The following is a 25,113-nucleotide window of genomic DNA, read 5'->3' as shown; positions in this document are numbered from 1 at the left end:
AAGTGTCTATTCATTTCTTTTGCCCATTTTTTGATTGGATTGTTTATTTTCCTGGTGTTGAGTTTTACAAGTTCTTTATAAATTTTGGTTGTTAACTCCTTATAAGACATATTGTCTAATATGTTCTCCCATTGTGTGGTTTGTCTTTTTATTTTGTTCATATTGTCTTTAGCTGTGCAAAAGCTTTTTAGTTTGATATACTTGCATTTGTTTATCCTGTCTTTAATTTTTCTTGCCCATGAAGATAAATCAGCAAATATATTGCTGTGAGAGATGTCAGAGAACTTACTGCCAATGTTTCCGCTTTATGATTAACCAACATTCACTTGACTTGACCAAAAAATTGCATCAATAATTTTTTATTTTTTTACTTAAACAGTGCTGAATTGAAAAAAAATATTTACAAAGTTAAATTTAACAGGGTGATATTGATCAATAAGAGTACATAGGTTTCAGGTAAAGTTTTCTATAGCATTTGAACAGTTGGTTATGTTGTATACCAATCATCCAAAATAAAAATCATTTTCCATCACTTTATATTTGCTAAAATTTATTGATAGATAATTTCTGCTAGTGCAGTGAAAATTATTATAGGCATATTAAAGTAATTAGACTGCTGAATTTCACTTTCTGAGTGGATCTTGGGGTGGGAAGAGGGATATAGAAATTCTTGCCCTTTTCAAATAATTCAAAAATGTGCTAATTATATGTCAGATATGAAAGTTGAGGCATTATGACCTTCAAGCCAACAAAAGACCTTTTCAAGTAAGTTATTTCTGTGTACATTAATTAAGTGAACAGTGCCCTTCTACAGTTAAATAATATATGACTGTTATTTCTTTATATGTAAATGGAAACCAAGGATTTGTTTTACTGTTGACATATCAAAGGAAATGCTATAAAAAAAAACCAAGGCTATGAATCAATTTTCATAACATTTTGTGATATTCTTCAACTAGTGATCCAAAGATGTATTGGTTATTCTTATTGAATGCAGTTAATGTGTGGTTTCTCTGCAAATAAATATACTTTGGATTTGAGCAGTATAAACGTATACAATAATAAACAGAGACCTTAGGTATATTGGGAAAATGCTTGTTAGTGAAGCAAACTTTTTGCAGTGATGAAGACAATGAAGTAGTTTGTAGCTCTGGGGAACACTGTCTCTGTACACAATTACTTACCTGCTATCAACAGGAGTGTTGAGTAAATGATGTTCCAAAAAAAAGGAAAAGAAAAAGAAAAAAAAATCCCATGCTGTTTTTATGGCTCTTTCATGGTATAAAGAAAGTATTTGTAAATATTGGACTTAAGTAATGGACTAAAAGTAATTTTTTAAAAGAGCATCCACTTCACTGTAAGAGAGTTAGTTTCTAAAGCAATCATGTATAAAAGAATTTGAGTGTCACTAATGCTTGAATCAAATAGACTGCTGGAATGTCAAACAGTGCCCCATGAACTTGTAGTAGAAAATCAAGAACAGAAAGAATAATTTTATTATCTTGTATTTGTCCAGCTTTGTAGTATATTTGATGCTGAATAAAACATGAATAAAGACACACTCATTCTTAATGCAACTTAAGTAGGATACCAAAGCTCTGGGAAATAATAAACCAATTACAAACTCAAAATAAACTACAATCATAGGAGATTCTAAGAACTTACTAGCATTCAATTCACAGATAATATTTTTTCAGTTCCATAGGAAACCATAATAGTTAGCATCTTATTATGCATTAGATGTTGATACCAAGAGACTGTATAGTTGACTGATTCACTCAATAGTTGTTCCTTTTGTTTTAAACAATTTTATTATTATTATTATTATTATTATTATTAATATTATTGTTTTTACAGAGTTGGGGAGAGTGCGAAGTATCAACTCATAGTTGCTTCACTTTAGTTGTTCATTGCTCGTTTGTTGCTTATTATATGTGCCTTGACTGGGCAAGCCCAGGGTTTCAAACCAGCGACCTCAGCTTTCCAGGTCAATGCTCTATCCACTGCACTACCACAAGCCAAGCTGTTTTAAACAATTTTATAGGGCCTTTTGTTGTTATTTGTTTTAATAGATTCTTTGAGTACTTTCTTTTTTTTAATTGAGTGGGAAGAGATAAAGAGATAGACTCCCAGATGCACCCTGACCAGGATCCACCTGGCACTGATGCTCTAAACAATTGAGTCACTGTCTGTGATAGGGGAAGAGAGAGAGAGGGGAAGAGGGAGGTGAAGAAAAGGAGTTGGTAGCTTCTCCTATGTGCCCTGACCGAGGATCAAACCTGGAACTTCCGTACACTGGCTGGCAATCTATCCACTGAGCAAACCAGTCACGGCCTTTAATATAATACTTTCATAAAACAGATACCACTGACATCTATAAGAATATTATTTGTTACTGAGACTTTTAATGTATGGGCATGTGTGCTTACTTGTCTAGGTTAACAAGTGTTTCTGATTTCTTTGATAATCTGAAATAATTTTCACTATTTTGGATTGTATTTTAGGTGGCAAATCTTGCTTGTTCCATGTCAACAAATGAAGATGGAATTAAAATTGTCAAAACTGCAGCCAGTCACTTGGAAACTTTGTGTCCACAGGTATGACTGAGTTACTCTTTCATTAAACGAACTATAAAAATTACATACAATGCTTTAGACTTTTATATATGGAAAGACATTTAAATATTTATTTTAAACAAAAACAGAACTCATCCTAATGTCAGAGTTTATTCTTTACTTAGCATATGGTTCTTGTAATGTTTCCTAAGAGCCCATATCATAATCTTGTGAGAGCAAGGTATAGTTTGAAATCAAAGTAGTTCTTTGTCCAACATTGTTTTTAATTTTTAGTCATTATTTATTTTGAAATCTTAAATAGAATGAAAGAAATGACTTTGTTAACCCATATATATATACAACACAGGTGTGAAAAAAGCCAAAAAATGTTTTTTTGTCTGCAATTGAGGAGTTTTGAAATCTGAAGAACAACACAATTTTAGGGAATTGTTTCAGTAATCTCGAAGCATGAATCATGATACGCATAAGGGCAATCTTAATCACTTTGCCTTAGAATAAGCAGGAAATAATATAGATAATTACTTCCTAATAAACACCATGCATGTTGTAAGGCTGTGAAATATGATATTGATTAGAGAATTCAAGTCTTTGGATTCTTTGGAGTTAATATTCATTAACAAGTGAAAAGTGTCTGGAGAAGTAAAATCTAAAGGATTTGCAACTGAAATCCCACAACTGATGTCAGTTTTTCACGGGATCCTACAGAGAACAGAATACTGCAATGAAGTCTCTGAAGTCGTCCAATTGCTTATACAGCCCTGACCATTACATGAGAGTTCTCATTTCTCCATTTTGTGCATAACGCTTGATGTTGTTATTCTTCAAAATATCTCTTTAAATGAGTATTATTGGGCTTACTTTATAATTCTATGATTAAAATGAGAACATTATTTTTCAAATGTTTATTAACCATCTGGCATTCTAATACTGCAAATTGCCTAAACCTGTTGCCAATTTTTAGTTTAGTTTTATTTCTTTTTTTAATTTTATTGTTTGGGTTTGTGAAATTTGTTAAATTTTTATTTATTTGTTTTTTTTTTAAGTGAGAGGGTGAGAGGCAGTGAGGTAGAGACAGATTCCCACATGCGTCCCAATGGGGATCTACCTGGCAAGTTCCCTACCAGGCAATGCTCTGCCCATGTGGGGCCACTGCTCAATTGCTCAGCAACAGAGCTATTTTATTGCCTGAGGCAAGTCCATGGAGCCATCCTCAGTGCCTGGGGCCAACTTGATCAAACTATTTGAGCCATGACTACAAAAAGGGGAGAGAGAGAGAAAAGGAAGAGTTGGAGAAGCAGATGGGCACTTCTCCTGTGTGTCCTGACTGGGAATCAAACCCGGAACCTCTACATGCTGGGCCAACACTCTACCCCTGAGTCAAATGATTAGGTCCAGGTTTGTTAAAAATATCTTCTGTTGCCTATGGCTTTTCTTTTACCTTTAAAGATAATATTTTAGCCATAAAGAATTTAAGATCTTTAGTGAAAATATATGATCCATCTTTAATTCCTTTAATAAATATTTACTGAGAAACTACCGAGCCACATAACCATTGGTTTGTACCTTGTTAAGAAATTCTTCCAACAACAACAAAAAAATATGTAATTTCTATATTTTTAAAAAGATTAAAACATGTAAATCTTTATTTCATTTGAAATTTAGTTTTGTATCTAACTTGATGTGAGTAACTATTTAATTTTATTTTTTTCACAGTGTTAACCATTGGGCCATGACTATGTATCATAAAGTTGATCTTTTCTAAATTAATGTAAAATGCTACCATTGTTACACATATCCACATTCACACCCATATATACATTTTATGTAATACATTATACACATATATTAGATGTGTGTAATATTTTGCTACTATTCCACATGTAAATATTAATGTATTTGGAAGTTGAAGTATATTTTAAATATATGCCTTTCTGGGGTCTCTATTCTGTTCCACTGGTCTGTTTATTTATCCCAGCAACACTATTGCAATGTCTTAATTATGGTTTTATACTAAATCTTATTATATTTTAGACAAATTGGCTGACCTTGTTTTTTTTTTAAATTATTGTTGTTTTTATTTTGCTCTTTTAAAAAAAATCAGTGAGAAGAGAGAAGGCAGAGAGACAGACTCCCATATGTGGCCCGACCAGGATCCACCCAGCATGCCCACTACAGGGTGATGCTCTGCTCATCTGGGGTGTTGCTGCATTGCTCAGAAACCGAGGTCTTCTTAGAACCTGAGATAGAGGCCATGGAGCCATCCTCAGTGACTAGGGGCCAACTCACTTCAGTTGAGCCCTGGCTACAGGAGGATGGTGGTGTGGAGAGATAATAATGAGTGGAGGAGGGGTGGAGAAGCATATGGGCACTTCTCCTGTGTTTCCTGACCAAAATCAGGACAGGACATCCACATGCCAGGCTGATGCTCTACTACAGAGCCAACCGGCCAGGGTCTATTTTACCCTTTCAGGGAACTTTTAGTAGCAATTTGTCAAGTTCTGTGAAAATACATGTTAGAATGCTTATTAAAATTCTTTAATATTTTAAATTTTAGGTTATTATAGATATTTATTATTCTTTAAGATATTAAATCTTTTTTATTAATAAACATGTTTTATGTATCTCCATAATCAGATCCTTTTTTTAATGTCCTTCAGGAATTCCTTAGTGTTTTTTTATTTATTACAATACATTTTATCGCTGCATGCTGATGGCTTCTCATTCTTTCTCTCTAGGCTAGCCCTCTTCCCTAATGACCAGACGGAAATATCGAGTTTTACCCTTGACATTTCCACTTAGCTATCTAGGGGACATTTAAACTTAAAAAAAGCTAAAATGGTGCTCTGGTTTTCCCTTCTCCATCACATATGCTACTTCTTCAGTCTTATTCAATTAATGGCATGGACATTTATCTGGTTGCTCTAGGGAAACACCTGGAGATTTCCTTTTTTTTATCTAGTAAATTTTTATTGAGCATATAATATAGCCTGTGATAGGCACTGTTTATGCATCTGGGGACAAATTGTGAAGAAAACAAACAACCAAAGCCTATGCTTTTGTGAAGTTTATATTCTAATGGTATTTAAAGGCTTTTTTTCTTCTGTCGAATCTGTTAACAAGTTCTATCAGCTTCACCAAATATATTTATCCTGATTCTATATATTTTTCTTTATCTCGTCTGTCAGCATCTTAGCCAAGACATCATCATTTCTATCCTGGACTACAGAAATATTATCCTATATGGTGTTCATGTTTATAGTTCTCTCTCTCTAATCTACTTCCTATATAAAAGCCAAAGTATTATTATTAAGGTATTTATCCTAATAATTGCTTTCCTTATCTTTCTACAGTAACATGCCAAAATTTTTAGGGCTCCATCAGACTCTATGACCTTCTTATTGTCTAACTTCCAGCCCCACCCTGTATTATTTTTTTTTTTAATAATTATAGCTCTGCACAATGGCCTTTATGTTTCTAGAACACAATAAGCTCTTTCTCACCCAAGAGAGTTGGCACTTGGCAGTTTCCCAGTGCTCTTTCCCTATGGCCATGTAGACAGCTCCTGTTATGTCCAGTTTGTAAGGACTCAGCTCAAATATTATCTTCTCAGAGATCAATCTTCTTGAATCACTCCTGCAACTATATCATACTATGTCACCATATTTATTTCTTTTGAGACTCTATCATAACCTGAAATTATATTTTATATTATTTTGTTATTTTTTATTGTGTATTTTTCACACTCAAACATAACCTTCATAAAGGCAGTATTTTAGTCTTCCTTATTCACTACTTATATCCCTTGCATCTAGCATAAATGCAGCATATATCAGATGATCAACAAATTTTTAGCTGATATATAAATTAATGATAAATATTTTAGAATAATAAACCATTGTATTGATAGAGCACAGCAAGGCTTTTAGCAACATCTTAATGATACTTTCTAAACATAGTGTGTCTTCTTTTGGACAACATCAAAAAAATACAGTATAATTAGCTTGAGTTGTAACTAGTAAAAAGAATCCTTAAAATGGCTTTATAATGGATAGCTGTCAGCAAAGAATGAGATCTCTGTTGGTGGTGTACAATAATCTACTCTTGACCTAGCTCATTTCAGTGTTTTACTACTGATTTGGATAAAATGGTAAAATAATGCTGTCAATTTTTTTTTAGTTTAAAATAAGATGATAAAGAAAACATATTAGCCAAAAGAATCCACTCACAAAAAATTGGGGTATCCTAGAATATAAATTAAATCTCTATAACCAGATAAAATATAAGAAATTTAATCATTAAACCATATATACTGAGTACTCTAAAACCCATTGTAAAGATAGAGAATAAAAAAAATTATGGCTTACCTAAATTTACCCTTCAAGAAGCTTACAGATTTTAGTTGATAGTAATCTCAATGTGAATCAACAGTGTGATATAGTTGTCAGAAAAACTAATATGATTTAAATTTTTTTTTATCAAAGAATAAGTTTTAAAACTATTTTTAATCTTCTCTACCCTTAAAAATTATTTTTAACACTGTATAATTTTTGTACAGTACATCCTGACTTTTTGAATTAGTATGTGTAGAGTATACACCATTGAGTGTATGTATGTGTGTGTGTACATGAACATGTGTGAAAATCTCACTTTTTCATTATATATTGAAATAAAGTATGCACATACAGCTAGGTTTACCAATCCCATATCCAGCTATTTGTGACACAGATATTCATGTACATATGCACAACAGTCTATAAGATTTTTATGCAGTTTTATCTGTAATGTCAAACGCTAAAGCCACCAAAAGTGTCTGTTGGTAGTAAGTTGTCTCAATGTATGTTTTGGTATGGAAAATACCTAAGATAAGTAAAAGAGGCAAATTTCAGATATATACAATATTCCCCATGTATAAGATGGACCCGTTTTTGAAAAATTTGGAGTTTAAAATCTGGGTGCGTCTTATACAGTGGCTGTAAATTTTTTTACTTGCATTTCCTGCTTTTTCACCTTTGTTGTCTCTGCACTCATTGTTTTGCACTTGTTACTGTTATATTATGGTAGGCTACATTTTGCCACATTCTGCCCAGAAATGGCTCAGAAAAGATTTTTGTACAGTGCTGAATTCAAGTTAAAAGTGATCCAATTTGCTAAAGTGAATAAAAATCATGCTGCTAAACATAAGTTTGGTTCTCCTCCAACTGAGATATCAATCCAAGACTGGCTACAGGAAGAAGAGACCCTACTGAAAACACCACTGCAGAAGGCTGTGAGAGGCAAGTCAGCAAAATAGCCTGATTTAGAGAGAATTGAAGATATGGATTGAAGAGCAAAGGTCAGTTGGAATTCCTGTGTCCACAAAGATGGTGGTTCAGCATGAGGCAAGAATTGCTGATGAAAAAGAAGTTACTGATTTCAAAGCAAGACACAATTGGTGCTTCAGGTTCATGAAACGAAATGGACTAAGCATGCATACATGCACCAGACTTGCCCAAAAGATGCCTGAAAGCTATGAGCAGAAGGTCCTTGAATTTCATCATTTTGTCATTCAATGTCAGAAGACACATCAGTTTGAGTTGGGACAGATTGCAAATATGGACAAAGTTCCCCTTCAGTTTGATGTCCCCAGTAACAGAACTGTTAATAAGAAAGAAATGAAAACTGTAACTGGGAAGAAAAGTGGACATCAAAAGAGCCATTATACAGTTGTTCTAGCTTGTTTGGCCAATGGAACCAAGCTGCTTCATATGCTGATTTTCAAACACAAAACAATGCCAAACGAGGACATTCCTTGAGGAGTGATTGTCCACATTCATGACAAAGGTTGGATAGATCAAGATGGGATGAAGATCTGGTTTGATAAAGTTTGGAGGAGAACGGGTGGGCTCTTATGCAAACATGTCCTATTGGTTCTTAATCAGGTCAGGGCACACATAACAAAAAAACACAAAGAAGATTGCTGCAGAGCAAAAAACAAAACTTGCCATCATATCTGGAGTCTTGACATACCAGCTCCAACCACTTGATGTCAGCATTAACAAACTCTCAAAGTTGCCATGAGAGATGAATGGAACCAATGGATGAAGTCTTCTGGGGACAATTTGACACCAGCAGGAAGAGTAAAGAAACCAACTATAGGAGAAATTTGTACCTGGGTGTAAAGATCCTGGGATAATATCAAGATTGAGATTGTTGTAAAGTTATTTAAGAAGTGTGGCATTTCAAATGCCATATGTGGAACTGAAGATGAGGCAGTATATCAAGATAGTGATTCATCATCAGACACAGATAAGGACAAGCTAACAAAAGAAAGTTTTGACAGTGATGAGGAGTTGTATGAATTTTGTGTTGAATAAAAACAAATAAATTTTTTTTTCCAAATTTCGGGCCCAAAATTAAAGTGCAACACACACACACACACATATATGTATTTTGGGGGGGAGCAAGAGGAGATAGAATAAGCCATATGTTCATGTAGTCATAGAAATATTTTCAGAAGGTCCTCATGAGAACTTTAATAATGGTTACTAAGAAATAAGACTGGAGACAAAGAACAAGTAGGAGTACTTTACATATTGTTTTATTTCTTTTAAAGTTCTTAATTTTATAAGAAACAGATATTTTATTAATGTCTAGACAAAACCCAACCAACTAAAATAGATTTTTATATTGATTGTGGAGTGAATAAAGTCGAGAAAACACACAGTTTATGAGGAGGAGTTGATTGAGTGGCTTATAATTTTTATTTGTTAACTAGAGTTGAATATACCTAAGTTTCAGTGAATTGGACCATTCTGGTTCTTACTGTGCTTAATGGACTACAACAATGCTTTGCCCAATTACTGATGTCACACTTCAAAACAGAATTGTCAGTTGGAGCATCAGAGCAGAGGATATCTGAAAAAGGATATCTGACATGACTTGAAACTATGTTATATAAAAAAAATTATAAAAACAACAGGGAAGTTTTAGCCAGGGAAAAGTAAGACCTGAGAAAACATGACCACTGTCATCAAATCTTTAAAGGGCTATGATGTAAAAGGCTGAAGGGCTCTGAGGGACAGAATCACAACCTGTGAGCAGAAGCTAGAAGGATACAAATTTCATCTCAATATAGAATTCATTTTCTAACAGAAGTATCCTGGAAGGAAAGGACTTTATTAAGAAAGAAAGATTTGGAATTTCTCAATGCCACAGACACAAGGACATAAATGCAAGAAGGATGATGATTAGAGCAAGCTATTGTATAAGTGGTACCAGCCGTGGGTGAGAAATAGGCCAATACGTTTTTTTGTTTGTTTGTTTGTTTTTGTTTTTTTACAGAGACAGAGAGTCAGAGTGAGGGATAGATAGGGACAGACAGGAACGGAGAGAGATGAGAAGCATCAATCATCAGTTTTTTGTTGCGACACCTTAGTTATTCATTGATTGCTGTCTCATATGTGCCTTGACCATGGGCCTTCAGCAAACCGAGTAACCCCTTGCTGGAGCCAGCGACCTTGGGTCCAAGGTGGTGAGCTTTGCTCAAACCAGATGAGCCTGTGCTCAAGCTGGTGACCTCAGGGTCTCAAACCTGGGTCCTCAGCATCTCAGTCCGATGCTATATCCACTGCACCACCGCCTGGTCAGGCGCCAATAAGCTTTTTGAAGTTCACTTTTGAGATTGTATAATGCAAGGGTTGGGAACCTATAGCTTGCAAGCCAGATGTGGCTCTTTTGATGACTACATCTGGCTCACAGACAAATCTTTAATAAAAAAAAAATAATAGGCCTGACCTGTGGTGGCGCAGTGGATAAAGCGTCGACCTGGAAATGCTGAGGTCGCCGGTTCGAAACCCTGGGCTTGCCTGGTCAAGGCACATATGGGAGTTGATGCTTCCAGCTCCTCCCCACCTTCTCTCTCTCCCACTCTGTCTCTCTCTCTTCCTTTCTCTCTCCTCTCTAAAATGAATAGATAAAATAAAACTAAAAAAAAAAAAAAAAAAAAAAATAATAATAACGTTAAAAATATAAAACATTCTCATATATTACAATCCATTCATTTCCTACCGCTCATGTTCATAGTTGCGGTGGCTAGAGCCAATCACAGCTGTTCTCTGGGTCAACACCAAATTTTTATTGGATAATGCGTAATGTACACAGGTCATTGTATGGCTCTCACAGAATTACATTTTAAAATATGTGATGTTCATGGCTCTCTCAGCCAAAAAGTTTCCCGACCCCTGGCATAATGGATTTGTCTTTTACATAAAGTAGAGAAATGTGATCTTGATGGTAGCATTGCTAGAGTACTACAGGTATTTGAACTCAACTTGGTGGAGGATAAAGCTGTGTATAAGAATTAACTCTTATTACATTTTAACAGATGAATTGGAAGACTATTTTAAAAGTAAACATTTCATATTTGCATATGGCACAAAAATTAAAAAGAATTCAAAGTTCTAAAATATATGGATATCTTGGATTAATGTTTGAAAACTCATAAGCTGAAATTTAATAAGGGTAAATATAAAGTCAGGGCCTTAGGTTAAATAAAATCTATTGCATAAGTGGATATGAAAATCTTTGCTTATCAGGAATCACCTAGGGCATCAGGAGTTCAGACAGACATTTTTTATCTAGTTCGATGAATTCCACACACTGGTCTATGAAAGCATTTTCATGGTCTACTGCAAAATTAGGTTAGTATAGTTAGCTTTTTTTTTTCATAAAATAAAATGTATTCAACTTTATTAGAAATCTATCTTTTTTTTGGTTGTTTGATATTCACAAACATTTGATTTAGGAAATGATAATAAAAGTAGATACCTTTTCATATTATTGCTTTACTTGACAAAATAAACATTTCTTAAGCCCATCTTAGTCACTTCCCTTTTTCTTTTATCTCTTTCTCTTTTTTCAAAAATATTCTGGCCTGAAAAATTCAGAAAATTAAAAGTATTAATTTGGGTGACTCAATGATATGTCAGTAGCATGATATTGGGAAATATTTACAGCTTTAAAGTGATTATAATGCTGAGCTTGTGAACTAGGGGAAATTCCCAATGTACTTGGCATGGAGATGACCATGTCTAGAGTACCATGTTGGATTTAGGCCCTGCAGTTCAGGGCTAGGTAGGAAAGAATGAGTTGTTTTACAAGCCATAGTAAATTACTGCCTAATCACTGGACATGTTTAAACAAAAGCCAAGTAGGCTATGTCTTGTCAAAGATGTTAGAAGAAGAATTTTATTATTGGCTGGTAAAGTTAGATGGTCTTAAATGGTCTTTCTCTAAATAAGATTTTTAATTGATAAAAATTGGGGTGAAACCTAGGATACTTTTCCTCTGTTGAATACATTTACACTCAATTACTGTAGCTAGACTCTCTCACAAATGCTTAAAATTTTTCAAAAGTACATGAGTTTTCTAATCACTGTCACATTTAAATCAATATCTAGTACAGTTTTGTTTTATCTTCTTTTATTTATCTCTCTAATCAAATGGTGTCCAATAACCTGACAGAGCTAAGACACCTTCCAGGGACATCTAGTTCATTTTTTGTAATGCATTTGGGAATATATTTTTATAAATTGCTTATTGGAAATCTATAGTTACTTTCTAAAAGGGTTACATATAGGGTGTGTTGAAAAGTAAGGAGGATAGTCAAGGTTGCCCCAGATGCAGAAGATTGTGATGTATTAGAAAAACTTAACAAAGTACTTGGGGGAGGGTGTGCCCCTGTATTCATATTTAAACATGAAACACTATAACATCCTTGAAGGTAGGGATTTTAAGTTCAATGATGTATACCAAAAATAATGCCTGATACACAGTAGGTACTCAGTATATACAAAGTGGGGCAAAGTAGGTTTACAGTTGTGAGTACATGAAACACAGAGTTTATCCTTATATTGTTATTTATTATTTATTGTATTATTTTCCATATGAACAACTGTAAACCTACTTTTGCCCCACCCTGTATTTTTGGAGTGAGTGACTATATCAGCATAAACTTATTTTGCATTATAGACATTGGCAAGTAGATACTGAAAGCCAGCCCTGTTCTTTATTCTCCTTTGTTCTTTGGAAGGTGTAGAAATTCCCAATTTCTAACCAAATGATAAAAAGTCTCAGTATGACACTTTGTCAGCTTGAAATACAAGTCATGGGAAGTGACTGGCATTATCTCTCTCTGTATGAACAGGATTGTTTTGTTATAACAGCAGCTTCTTCTGATTAAGTTATGATGTGTTACTGTACCTAGTACACGCTTCAGTGAGGGCATTGGGCTATCTCTTTCAAATGGAAAAACATGTCCTGATTTGTATGGGGTCTTTGTTTGTTTGTTTTTGTGATCAAGCAGCTGTCATATCTATGAATTGAAAGCATTTAATTTTCTAAGTATCATGCTCTAGGGAAGCAGATGTTTTCTTTCATCTTCTGTAGACCATAATGATGGATGTTTTGTTTGCACCTAAACAATATAGAACTCAAATAATCAATTTGAAATGATCACAGTCTTTAAGAATCTCCGGGCGTAGCTATAAGAGCTGTGACAGGCTTTTTACAATTATACTTAACTTATTTTTTTTTCTTCAGAGTTTGACATAAAAAAATACTCTTAAGATTTTGAAAACTAGAGTCAAGTAAGACAATAAAAAGGCTAAATGAGTTGATCCTTTGTATTTTTTTAAAGCTGATTACAATTGACTGGTTGATACTCAAGACTGTCTAGGGTGATTTAAGACTAGAAGCCTACTCTCTTTCCTGTGGTGCTGTGATATTGAGGAGGGGAGACAGACCTTGAATGCAGCTATGAACATGGTTGCTTCTGAGCCTGGAAATTAAGCTCTGTGTTATTTTACTATCACTGTTCTATATTCTGTGCCCATTATACAGGCAGTACTCCCTTCCACACACTCCAAAGATCATTTCATTCAACAAATAGTTGCTGAACACCTACTGGGCGCATCCGTGATGCTAGGGTGAACCAAGGGCAAGGAGTATAGATTCATGAGGTATTCACTGAAGCACTGCTGACAAATAAGTTGTAGGTCTAACTAAGAGGGACTTTATCTAAGGAAATCTGATGTTGTATGTCCTGGAAGAAGAAACAGAATTTGTGGAAAAGAAGTCATAGCCATTAGAAATAAGTGAGATCATAGAAGCCAAATATCAGATACTGACTTAAAAGTAAGCAGATACAGCCCTGGCCGTTGGCTCAGTGGCAGAGCATCGGCCTGGCGTGCGGGAGTCCCGGGTTCGATTCCCAGCAGGGCACACAGGAGAAGTGCCCATCTGCTTCTCCACTCCTCCCCCTCTCCTTCCTCTCTGTCTCTCTCTTCCCCTCCCGCAGCCAAGGCTCCATTGGAACAAAAGTTTGCCCGGGCGCTGAGGATGGCTCTGTGGCCTCTGCCTCAGGTGCTAAAATGGCTCTGATTGTGGCAGAGCAACGCCCCAGAGGGGCAGAGCATTGCCCCTTGGTGGGCATGCCGAGTGGATCCCGGTCGGGCACATGCAGTAGTTTATCTGACTGCCTCCCCGTTTCCAACTTCGGAAAAATACCAAAAAAAAAAAAAAAAAAAGTAAGCAGATACAACCAAATATGATTTAACATGCAGGCTGAGGCAAGAATTTCAAAACTGATTACAAACCAGATTGTTTATGCCTGAGCTCTCATTTAACTCACAGTGTGTACCACAATATTAAGCATGTTATTATCATAAGGGATCTGTGCGAGCCTTGAAAATGTTCTAGTCATAGAAGAAAGCAAAGATGGGGGTTTGCATCTGTATTAAACTTCCAATAAGGAGGGAAAATGTTTTACCCAGGTAGACGCAAAGTGGTGTTATAGAGTAATAGGTTGAAATGCCAGGGGAGTTAGAAAGAGACTCATGTCAATTAGAGGATTCAGGGAGGGCTCTCAGAAAAGTGACATTTTCTATTGGCCTTAAAAGATAAGCAAGATTTAGACATTTGGGAAAATAAAAAAAAGGGCATTTTAGGCAGACTATATGGGAAAGTATACAACAAAAATAGAAATAAGTAATTGAATCTGCCTAACCCATATTTTTTTTTAAACAGGGGAGCTCCTGGCATTTAGGGTAGAACAACATTTGTTGTGTGGATAGTCAGAGTGATGGGATTCTACATGCCAGAAAACCCAGAATCCAGAGCTCTATACACACAACTACCACCCTCCCAGCCCAGTCTTTATGATATCCAATATGCCTCCACACATATCCAGGCACCTCCTAGGAGATTCTGCCCCAATTGAGAAGTGGCGGGGCTTGAGCTGTGGAAAAGAGAGATGTTGGCTACATGATTGAAATACTGCCAAGTAAAGGAATTTAGATTTGGAATTTAGTGGAGAATGGCAAGTCTCTATGACTAGCTATGCTTCTGGGGAGTTAATCTGGAAACTGTATGTCAACTGAATAAAAAAAAGGGATAGACAGGATCAGTGAAGAGATTACCCATATTCCCCCATGTATAAGACACACCATTTTTCAAAAAATTTGGGGTCTACAAACTGGGTGCGTCTTATACAGTGGTTGTGGCATTTCAAATGCCATAGATGGAACTGAGGACGAGGCAATATATGAAGACAGTGATTCGTCATCAGACAGAGATTAGTACAAGCTAATGAATGGGAGTTCTGACAGTGATGAGGAGATGTATGAATTTTATGATGAATAAAACTTGAGTTCAATAACTTTATATAAAACATTTTTTTTCAGATTTTGGGCCCAAAATTAAGGTGCATCTTATACATGCAGAAATATGATATTTAATAGTATATGAGAATTCAGAATTTGAATAAGGGATAGAAAAATAAAAATTGATAGCTGGAACTTTATAAATGGACTATATAAGCTGACAAGAAATTTAAAACTAATGAAATGATGGTAATGATGGAGACAAAAGATTATAAATATGAAGGTTTTATCTGGGCATTTTTAAGGATAGGGATTCTATTAAGAGAAATTAAAAATACAATGAAAGAGGAATCACTTTTGAAAAGAAATTAATTTCTTTAATCTACTCTCAACATAGGCTGAGATTTTAGTAAACAGCACACACAAGAACTGGGGATATCACAGCTAGATATGATAACCATTTATGTAGAGGTAATGGTGAAACCATACATGTAGAACAAAATTGTTAAAGAGAAAGAGGAAACAAAACGGTCAAAGGCAGAACCTTAAAAAAACAGATGTCTAGAAGAGAATAAAATAAAAATGATCATCAAACTAAGAGAAAAATCAGGAAGGTGTGCCTTGATGGAAACCTTGCAAGTGGAGCTCATTCAGAAACTTTAATATCATTGCTCCCTAAGAGAGAATGAATTGGCTGTGGAATTTATAATGGTCAAAATGTTGTTTCTAGTAAGCAGCAAGGTATCAATATGGCATTGCATAGTTTATATTTTTAGAAATAAAATTTGGCCCTGGCCAGTTGGCTCAGTGGTAGAGCGTCGGCCTGGTGTGCAGAAGTCCCGGGTTCGATTCCCGGCCAGGGCACACAGGAGAAGCGCCCATCTGCTTCTCCACCCCTCCCCCTCTCCTTCCTCTCTGTCTCTCTCTTCCCCTCCTGCAGCGAGGCTCCATTGGAGCAAAAATGGCCCGGGCGCTGGGGATGGCTCCTCGGCCTCTGCTCCAGGCACTAGAGTGGCTCTGGTCGGGACAGAGTGATGCCCCGGAGGGGCAGAGCATCGCCCCCTGGTGGGCAGAGCTTCGCCCCTGGTGGGCGTGCTGGGTGGATCCCGGTCAGGCGCATGCGGGAGTCTGTCTGACTGTCTCTCCCCATTTCCAGCTACAGAAAAAAAAAAAAAAAAAAAAAAAAGAATTAAATTAATACCTGTTTTAGAAATAAAATTATTGTACTTTTATTACAAAGTTTCACTCTTTGCCTAATGGAAGACAACATGATTTTAATATCTAACAAATTTAACATAACTTTTTTTTAATCCCTGCTTTTTGAAAACTACATTAAAGGCCTAAATCTTCTTCTGGACGTGTACACAACTTCTGACCATGCACACACCTGTGCAGGGTTCTTAGTAATGTGGGGGTACAGAAAAAATAATTTCTCCCACCTTCTAAGTCCTTCTACCTGGGCTGATGATTGAATTTAACAGAGATAAATTAACAGGAAAAAAATATCCAAAATTTATTTTACAGATGTACATGGGGGCTGTGCCATAAGATATGAGACTCAAGGAGGTATTGGGCAGTTGGACATTTATATGCTGTTCTGGAGCTAAGGGGAAAAGTGAGTGAGGAAGATTGGAGGGGGTAAAGGGGGAAGGGAGGAGGTGGTTTGAGACTTCAAAGGGCAGGAAAGCAATTCACATGGAGATGAAAAAGGAAAAGCAAAAGTGTGGCAAATAATGGTTTGATGAGCTACTTTAACAATGGGATACAGAGAGGACTTTGAACAAAGGGGCCTTTGTTAGGTTCCTCTCTATCCCACATTAATTTATATTAAACTATAGTAATCTATCTATGAGACTTCCCTTCCTGGAACAGGTGCCCTATCTAAATAGTTAGGGAGGAGGTCATAGCTTTTTGTTTTTTAAAACCAGCTTAAAATCAATATCCCAAAAGGCAGATTTGGGGGTAGGAAACTGCTTCCCATCAGTGAAAAGCTCTATTGAGGAAAAGATGGCCATTCCTCATGGCAGGTTCTTTACTAAGGTCATCATATTTAATTTTTGTAATAGTCTTGTGAATTAAGAATTATTGGTCTAAATTTATGCATAAGAAGAAATTCAGACATGTTAAGTGAGTTGTTCAAGGTTAAGAAGCCAAAAAATAAACACAATAAGATTTGGATCCTACATTCTTTATCATTTTGAAAGAATTATTTCAACAGAGTTTTATCTATTCATATTAGTATAATTCTTCAAAAACATACTTTTTATATTTCTCCTTGCTGTGAAAATGGTGATAAAACAATATTTCCCAAAAAGCTTACTTTTTAACATTGAGTCTGTTATGCTTTTTGTCTTTCACTTGCCATTTCAGAATTTCAGGTCTTGGGTCCTTCACAAAGAATAACAATATTATTTGACATTTATGTATCACTTTATCATTTAAAAAAACTTTGTAATTTCTTTCACCTAACATACTCAGTAAGATTTGATCCCAGAGAAGTTGAGTGGACTCTACAGGATTATACATTAAACTGAAAAAAGAGGTTGGAATATAATTCTTGTCCTCCAAAATCACTCAGTTAACATATTTGTCTACTTAACAGAATGGGCAAAAAATGTTAAATCAACATGTGAATCATATTTTTTTGATAGTCAAGACTTTTAGTTAAAACCAAAGGGGTCATTTCTATTGGCAGGTAGCAGGGTATAAAAGTTCATGTTTAAGATTATAAAATAATATTTTGTCCTTTAGAACGCTAATGTGGATGTTGTTACAAAGAAAATTTGAGTTTAAAATACTGATTTGTTTCAAGCATGTATCATTTCTTTTAAAAAATTTTATATTAAAATCCTCTGCTTAGGATTCATGGCAATATACTTATTTTTAAAGCATTTGATACCACAGAAAGTATTCTTCAAAACATTAAATCTTTTATCAGATAGTAAAATTATGTAACCATGTAGTTAAGAAAATAAAAAACCTATAGACAGTTTTTAGAGCTTTTTGTAGTAGAACATTTGATTTCTATTTAAAGTCCTTTCTTTATCCCCTGCTTAACAACCCTTATATTCTGCTACATGTAAAATTGCATTTACCAAGCAGTATCATTGTATAGATAAAGATATTTTATGGCTAATACAATAATAAAGTAAACCATTTTATTTATTTATTTATTTAATTAATTAATTTGTATTTTTCCAAAATTAGAAGCAGGGAGGCAGACAGACACCCACATGCGCCCGACCGGGATGCACCCGGCATGATCACCAGGAGGCGATGCTTGGCCCATCTGAGGCGTTGCTCCGTTGTGGCTGGAGCCATTCTAGTGCCTGAGGCAGAAGCCATGGAGCTGTCCTCAGTGCCCAGGCCAACTTTGCTCCAATGGAGCCTTGGCTGCGGGAGGCGAAGAGAGAGACAGAGAGGAAGGAGTGGGGGAAGGGTGAAGAAGCAGATGGGCACTTCTCCTGTGTGCCCTGGCCGGAAATTGAACCCAGGACTTCCACACGCCTGGCAGACACTACCACTGAGCCAACTGGCCAGGGCTTGAAGTAAACCATTTTAAGGCATGAGCCTTTGGCCTCCAGGTAGATCTAGTACTAATCTGAGAGTAGGTACAGTGATATAGGAAAGAGGACTGTAATGTGAGGCAGCCTAGAGAAAATGTGTCATAAATCTAAGAGAATACCACAACTTATGACTGTGGAATGGCCTGTCAGCATTCCAGGAAGAATTCATGGTAGGCAGACATATTTGCTGAAGAATACTATGACCTGAGAGGAAAGTGCCTATTAGCCAAGCTTTGCTAATACGTTAATAAAGAGATGACAGCCATCTTCCTATTGAAATTCTTGTTTCTCTATGCTTAATACACTGTCAACTGCCAATAAATAATAATTATGATTTTTGTTTCTGTCAGATGTTTCCTATATATCATAAAGTGCAAAAACAAGGATTTGAAAGCCATTCTGAACTAAAGCGTGATTGAGGTCAGGTCATTTGTTGCAGATGCCTGTAGTCTCTCTCAAATAAGTGTTTTCATAAACAAATATTACTAGAAAAATCTCATGGAAGTCATGGAGTATCTTTTTTACCTTTGTTCAATTTTCTTCATTTATTATTTTTTTAGTTTATTGGGGTGACATTGCTTAATAAAGTTATATACGTATCAGTCGTACAACATCTGTCTATTGTATCGTGTGTTCATCATCCAAGTCAACTCTCCATCCATCAGCATTTATACTCTTTACACTCTTCTACTTCCTCCATCCCCTTTTCCCTCTTTAAATCACTATACTGCTGTCTGTGTCTATGAGGATTTTTTCTTTGCTTAACCCCTTCACCTTTTTCACTCAGCCCTCTCCTCTGACAGCTGTCAATCTGTTTTCTATAAGTCTGTTTCTATTTTGTTTGTTTATTTTGTTCATTAGATTCCACATGTAAGTGAAATCATATCATATCAATACTTGTCTTTCCCTGACTGGCTTATTTTACTAAGCATAATAGTCTCCAGGTCCATCCATGTTGTTGTTTGTTGCAAAAGACAAGGTTTTCTTTTTCTTTCTTTCTTTCTTTCTTTCTTTCTTTCTTTCTTTCTTTCTTTCTTTCTTTCTTTCTTTCTTTCTTTCTTTCTTTCTTTCTTTCTTTCTTTCTTTCTTTCTTCCTTTCTCTTTCTTTCTTTCTTTCTTTCTTTCTTTCTTTCTTTCTTTCTTTCTTTCTTTCTTTCTTTCTTTCTTTCTTTCTTTCTTTCTTTCTTCCTTTCCAGCTGAGTAGTATTCCATTTTGTAAATGTACCATAGTTTTTTATCTATTCATCTACTGATGGTCAGTCACTTGGACTGCTTCCCAATCTTGGCTATTGTAAATAATGCTGCAACAATCATATGGGCCATATATTCTTTCAAATTAGTGTTTCAGGTTTTTCTTGATGTATTCCCAGAAGTAGAATGCTGGGTCATCAGGCAATAGCATTTTTAATTTTTTTAAAAAAAACTCCATGGCCCTGGCCGGTTGGCTCAGCGGTAGAGCGTCGGCCTGGCGTGTGGGGGACCCGGGTTTGATTCCCGGCCAGGGCACATAGGAGAAGCGCCCATTTGCTTCTCCACCCCCCTCCCCCTCCTTCCTCTCTGTCTCTCTCTTCCCCTCCCGCAGCCAAGGCTCCATTGGAGCAAAGATGGCCCGGGCGCTGGGGATGGCTCCTTGACCTCTGCCCCAGGCGCTAGAGTGGCTCTGGTCGCCGCAGAGCGACTCCTGGGAGGGGCAGAGCATCGCCCCCTGGTGGGCAGAGCGTTGCCCCTGGTGGGCGTGCCGGGTGGATCCTGGTCGGGCGCATGTGGGAGTCTGTCTGACTGTCTCTCCCCGTTTCCAGCTTCAGAAAAATACAAAAAAAAAAAACCAAAAAAAAACCAATTACTCCATACTGCTTTCTACAGTGACCACCAATTTGCATTCCCACAAACAGTGTATGAGAATTCAGTTTTCTTCACATCTTTGCCAACACTTGTTTGTTGACTCATTGGTGTTAGCCACTTTGGCAGGTATGAGGTAATAGATACCTCGTGTTTTTAATTTGCATCTCTCTGATGATTAGGGATGTTGAACATCTTTTTATATGTCTAATGGCCATATGTATGTCCTCTTTGGAAAAGTATCTATTTAGGTCCTTTGCCCATTTCTTAATTGTATTGTTTGTTTGTTTTGGTATTGAGTTTTATAAGTTTCTTATAAATTTTTTGATATTAAATATTTATCAGACGTATTGGCAAATATATCAATGAATCTATTGTCCCATTCAGTGGGTTGTCTTCTTATTTTTGTTGGTTTCTTTTGCTATGCAAAAACTTTATAACTTGATGTACTCCATTTGCTTATTTACTTTTGTTTACTTTGCCTGAGGAGATATATCTGAAAAATATTACTATGAGAAATGTCCAAGATTTTACTGCCTATGTTTTCTTCTGGAATTTTTATGATTTTGGGTCTAATATTTAAGTCTTTCATTCATTTTGAGTTTATTTTGTGTACGGTATAAGAAGATTGTCTTGTTTTATTTTTTTGCACATATCTGTCCCATTTTCCCAGCACCATTTATTGAAGAGATTATCTTTATCCCATTGTATGCTTTTGCCTCCTTTATCAAATATTAATTCACTAAGGCCTGGGTTGGTTTCTGGGCTCTCTATTCGGTTCCATTGGTCCATATGTCTGTTTTTATGCCAGTACCATGCATGAAGTTTTTAACTTAAATTATTTGTAGGTCACTGGACAATGTTCTTTGGTAATCATACCATTTAACATAAAAGATTAATCTATTCAGTTTACAAATATTTATTGAGTATCTGGGTTTTTTCTAAGGGTTGAGAGTAATATTCCAAAACCAGTAGTCAAAGTGCCAAATTTTTAGAACTTACTCTTATACTAGAGTAGAGATAATATATTTGGAAACAAATACATTAAAAAAAAGATAATTTGGATAAAACTAAGCTTTTGTATATGCCATATCTTTTCTAAATGCATATATATAAACTCATTTAATCCTCATAATAAGTGGCAGATACTATTATTTATACATTTTTAATGATGAGAAAACTAAAGTCCAAAAAATTCATTTAACTTGCCACGTCATAGAAAGAAGAAGCTGGGGAGCTGGGATTCCAAGCCAGGCATTCTGGTTTCCAGCCTTCCATACTGCGTGCTATCCTATAAGAAATATTAGATAGGTTATGAAATAGAAAGAGATTATGGGAGAGACAGAAGTGACATTTGAGCTGATAGTTTAATAGCAAAAAAAAAAAAAGTAAAATTCTGGAGAAAGAGTTATTCAGGCAGAAGAAATAAGTGTAAAAAGCCTTTAGACGGGAATGAGGTGGGCCTATTTGAATGCAGAGGTGGAGGGTTGGAGAGTAGGGGAAAGCAGAAGGAAGGGACTAGATCTTGTAGAACCATGGTAATGAAGGCCTACTAAACCAGAAACCTGGATGATACAGCTCACCTGTGTTATGACAAGTCTGCTAGGGGATTCTGATGCATGCTACACATTTCTCATCTAGGACAGTGGTATACAAGAGTGGCTTAGTGCAAGTCTGGAGAGAGCTGACTGTGTGTGTCTCTTACCAACTCCATGTCACTGGTGGCTTGAAATTAGCCATAGGGAGGAAATATATTTTGGAGAAACGAGAAATCCTTAAATGCTACAAATCAAGTCTACCCCCAACCCTTATTTCTTTATTGTCACTATTGATAAATTCACTCATCCAAGCAGAATCTGTGAATTTGCTTTTCTAACAAGTTCTCAGGTAATGCTGATGCTACTGGTCCTGGGATCACACTTTGAGAATTATTAGAATTAAATTTGTTTTATTCTGTCATATTTCTCATATATTGTCCCTTTCCCTTTTATATGTATCTTAATTGAACAATTCTTAACATTCTCTTTTAATTTATTTTCATCTTTATCCCTATATGTAGTGATTAATTTCCACTTCATTTTCATTACCATTATTTAATCTAGATCATTATTACTGCTGGCCTCCATTATTACTATAGCTATCTTCATGACACTCTTCTCTTGTACATCTAACAGAGTTACCCTGTCCGACTCCTTGGTGTTTCCCTTTCCTCTCCTTCCACCTGAAATGTAAGGTTATCCAATGGTTGTTATTGGTTCCTGCATCAATTCTAATTTTCTTTCCATGCTTAAAAATTTCAGTACTAATTACTAGGTGTTTTTCACCTCATATTAACATGATAAACCTCTTTATCCCCTTAAACCACCTACTCACTCTATTCCTCAATCTAGGCTGTTGCTCATAATCCTGTGGAGATCTGACCTGCTTTAATTTCACTTCATCTCTTTTGACTCTCTATATACATTGTATCTGTCCTAAACATTCCAATTCAATGATAATTTTTATCAACATACATATGACAAGGCATCTAAATGTATCTTTGTGTCCAAGACAGAAAAATGGAGGCTGCATGCTAATGTAATTGGAGAAAATTGTGGCAAGTTAATAAAAAGGGTCTCAGTAAGGAGGTCAATTTTATCCTGAAGGAAGTTTGGTATATATAATATTTATATACTTTTCAAATGTTTATTTTGGGCAAAGGAAAACATCTAACATTTATTGAACACCTACTATTTTCTAAGCATTTTTCTTAGATTATATCAATTATATTTTCACAGCAACACTGTGAAGAGGTATTATTGTATGGATCACTTGAAAACCCAAAAATCTAATTTATCAATTCTGTGGTTAATATACATCTGGGAAAAATAAAGTTAATGTTAGGGGTGGTTGAGTCATGAGTCATTATAACTTGCCAAGCTAGAAGAATGAGTCAAAAATCAATAAGGCACATTTACTGAACATCAATAACTATAAAATTTACATTAAAATTAAATGCATCCTTTATATTATGAGATCTTGCAGAATTGGCTTGACTGAAGTTCATGGGGAGAGATCAGATAAAATTTCCTCAAACTCAATATGAGCTGATAGGGTGATATAGGTGCTAATAAAATTAACATACTTTTATATCATAATTATAGGAATATGCATCTGATTAAGGGAAATATTTTTTTCCTGTATATTCTCACTACCCAATACTTATTAGGAGTATTGTGTCACTTTAGATATTATATTTAAGAGAATTTTGATAAGTTATACAGCCTAAAATGATGAATACGAAGATAGTATCTTTGTCATAGTTGACAGGATAAAGAATACTAAAAGGTATTATTTGCATTGAAATTCTGCCACATAGAAGGGCTGGAGCAGCTGAGAGCTGAAGATAGTCAGATAGGTGAAATTTAAAGAGCGGTAGATTCCAGCTCATTGTAAAGAGAAACTTTCTTTGAGTCAGAGAAGCTCAACTGTGGAAGGGGTAGCTTCTACAAACAGGAAACATCCATTTCATCATTGAATGGATCAAGCAAAGTATTTTCTATCTTTAAGTATTCTTGGATTTTTATTATGGTTTTCATTTGGGTTTATGCTACTCTTAATCAAAATGATCTTTTCCCCTTCTGATATGTAAAGGCACTGATGGGCCACATTTAATAATTAAAGCACTTAAGCTCTTAATTACTTTTCCTTCCAGGTGCATTGATATCATTCACTAACATCCTTCCTCCCTCCAGAAGTCCCTACTGGGGGAAAAACAAACCCACACTATTTTATATCTCACACAGTATGGTTCTGAACACATACCTGGAATTCAATAAATACTTGTTGACTGCTTAGTAATTTTCCAACCTGCTGAGGTGGCTTTCTTTTGCCAGGGCAGTTATAAACATTTCTAGGAGCCAAGTCAAGTTCTTAAAATGATACAGATGATACTCTATTCTCTCCTGCTTGAGCAGGAACCACACTGCAAAAACTACTGTCAGCAAAATAGGACAAAACTGCAGTTTTGATTTTCCTAATAGGAGAAGGCAGGGAAATAATTCTCATTTAAAATCACTCCCATTCAGTTATAAACTGTATGAAATTGCACTCTGCATATAGAACTAAGTCCCTGTGTGTTTTGCTTCCACAAACAACTTAAGTGCTTCAAAGGTATTAGCAATGCCGTTTTTTCTACCTTTCTCTATTAATCAAGTACAGCATCAATCAATGGCTATTTTATGGCTTCTATAATTACTATTCCTTAATACTGTTTTTCTCCCTCTTTTGAAGTGTGACAAACTATATTTAACATTAACATTATTCCTGTATGTTACATGTCTATATTAAAAAAGAAATGCAGTAGCAATTTTAATAAATAAAATTGGTTGCACTGAATCAAATATAAGGCTAGCTTCCTGATTCATTTTTCTGGTTTTTCTTTTTTATACATTTCCTTTATTCACTTTTTTTTTAATATTTTAACAGACTCATAATCAGTAGGTTTCTATCTGA

The 25,113-nt window shown here is 35.5% G+C and overlaps 1 protein-coding gene across 3 annotated transcripts in view; it reads left to right on the top strand.

Moving 5' to 3' along the window:
* Positions 1-25,113, top strand: part of CTNNA3 (catenin alpha 3) — a 2,003,993-nt gene that overhangs the window by 1,184,281 nt on the left and 794,599 nt on the right. For all 3 annotated transcript variants that reach the window (XM_066349268.1, XM_066349266.1, XM_066349267.1), the window contains exon 10: positions 2,505-2,597. In XM_066349268.1, the coding sequence (XP_066205365.1) occupies positions 2,505-2,597 (93 nt within the window). The remainder of the gene's footprint in view (positions 1-2,504; positions 2,598-25,113) is intronic.

Source organism: Saccopteryx leptura, chromosome 9 (genome assembly GCF_036850995.1).
Source record: "Saccopteryx leptura isolate mSacLep1 chromosome 9, mSacLep1_pri_phased_curated, whole genome shotgun sequence".
Lineage (NCBI taxonomy): Eukaryota > Metazoa > Chordata > Mammalia > Chiroptera > Emballonuridae > Saccopteryx > Saccopteryx leptura.
Note: the sequence above shows the minus strand (reverse complement) of the source record. Positions and strands in the feature narration are given on the sequence as shown.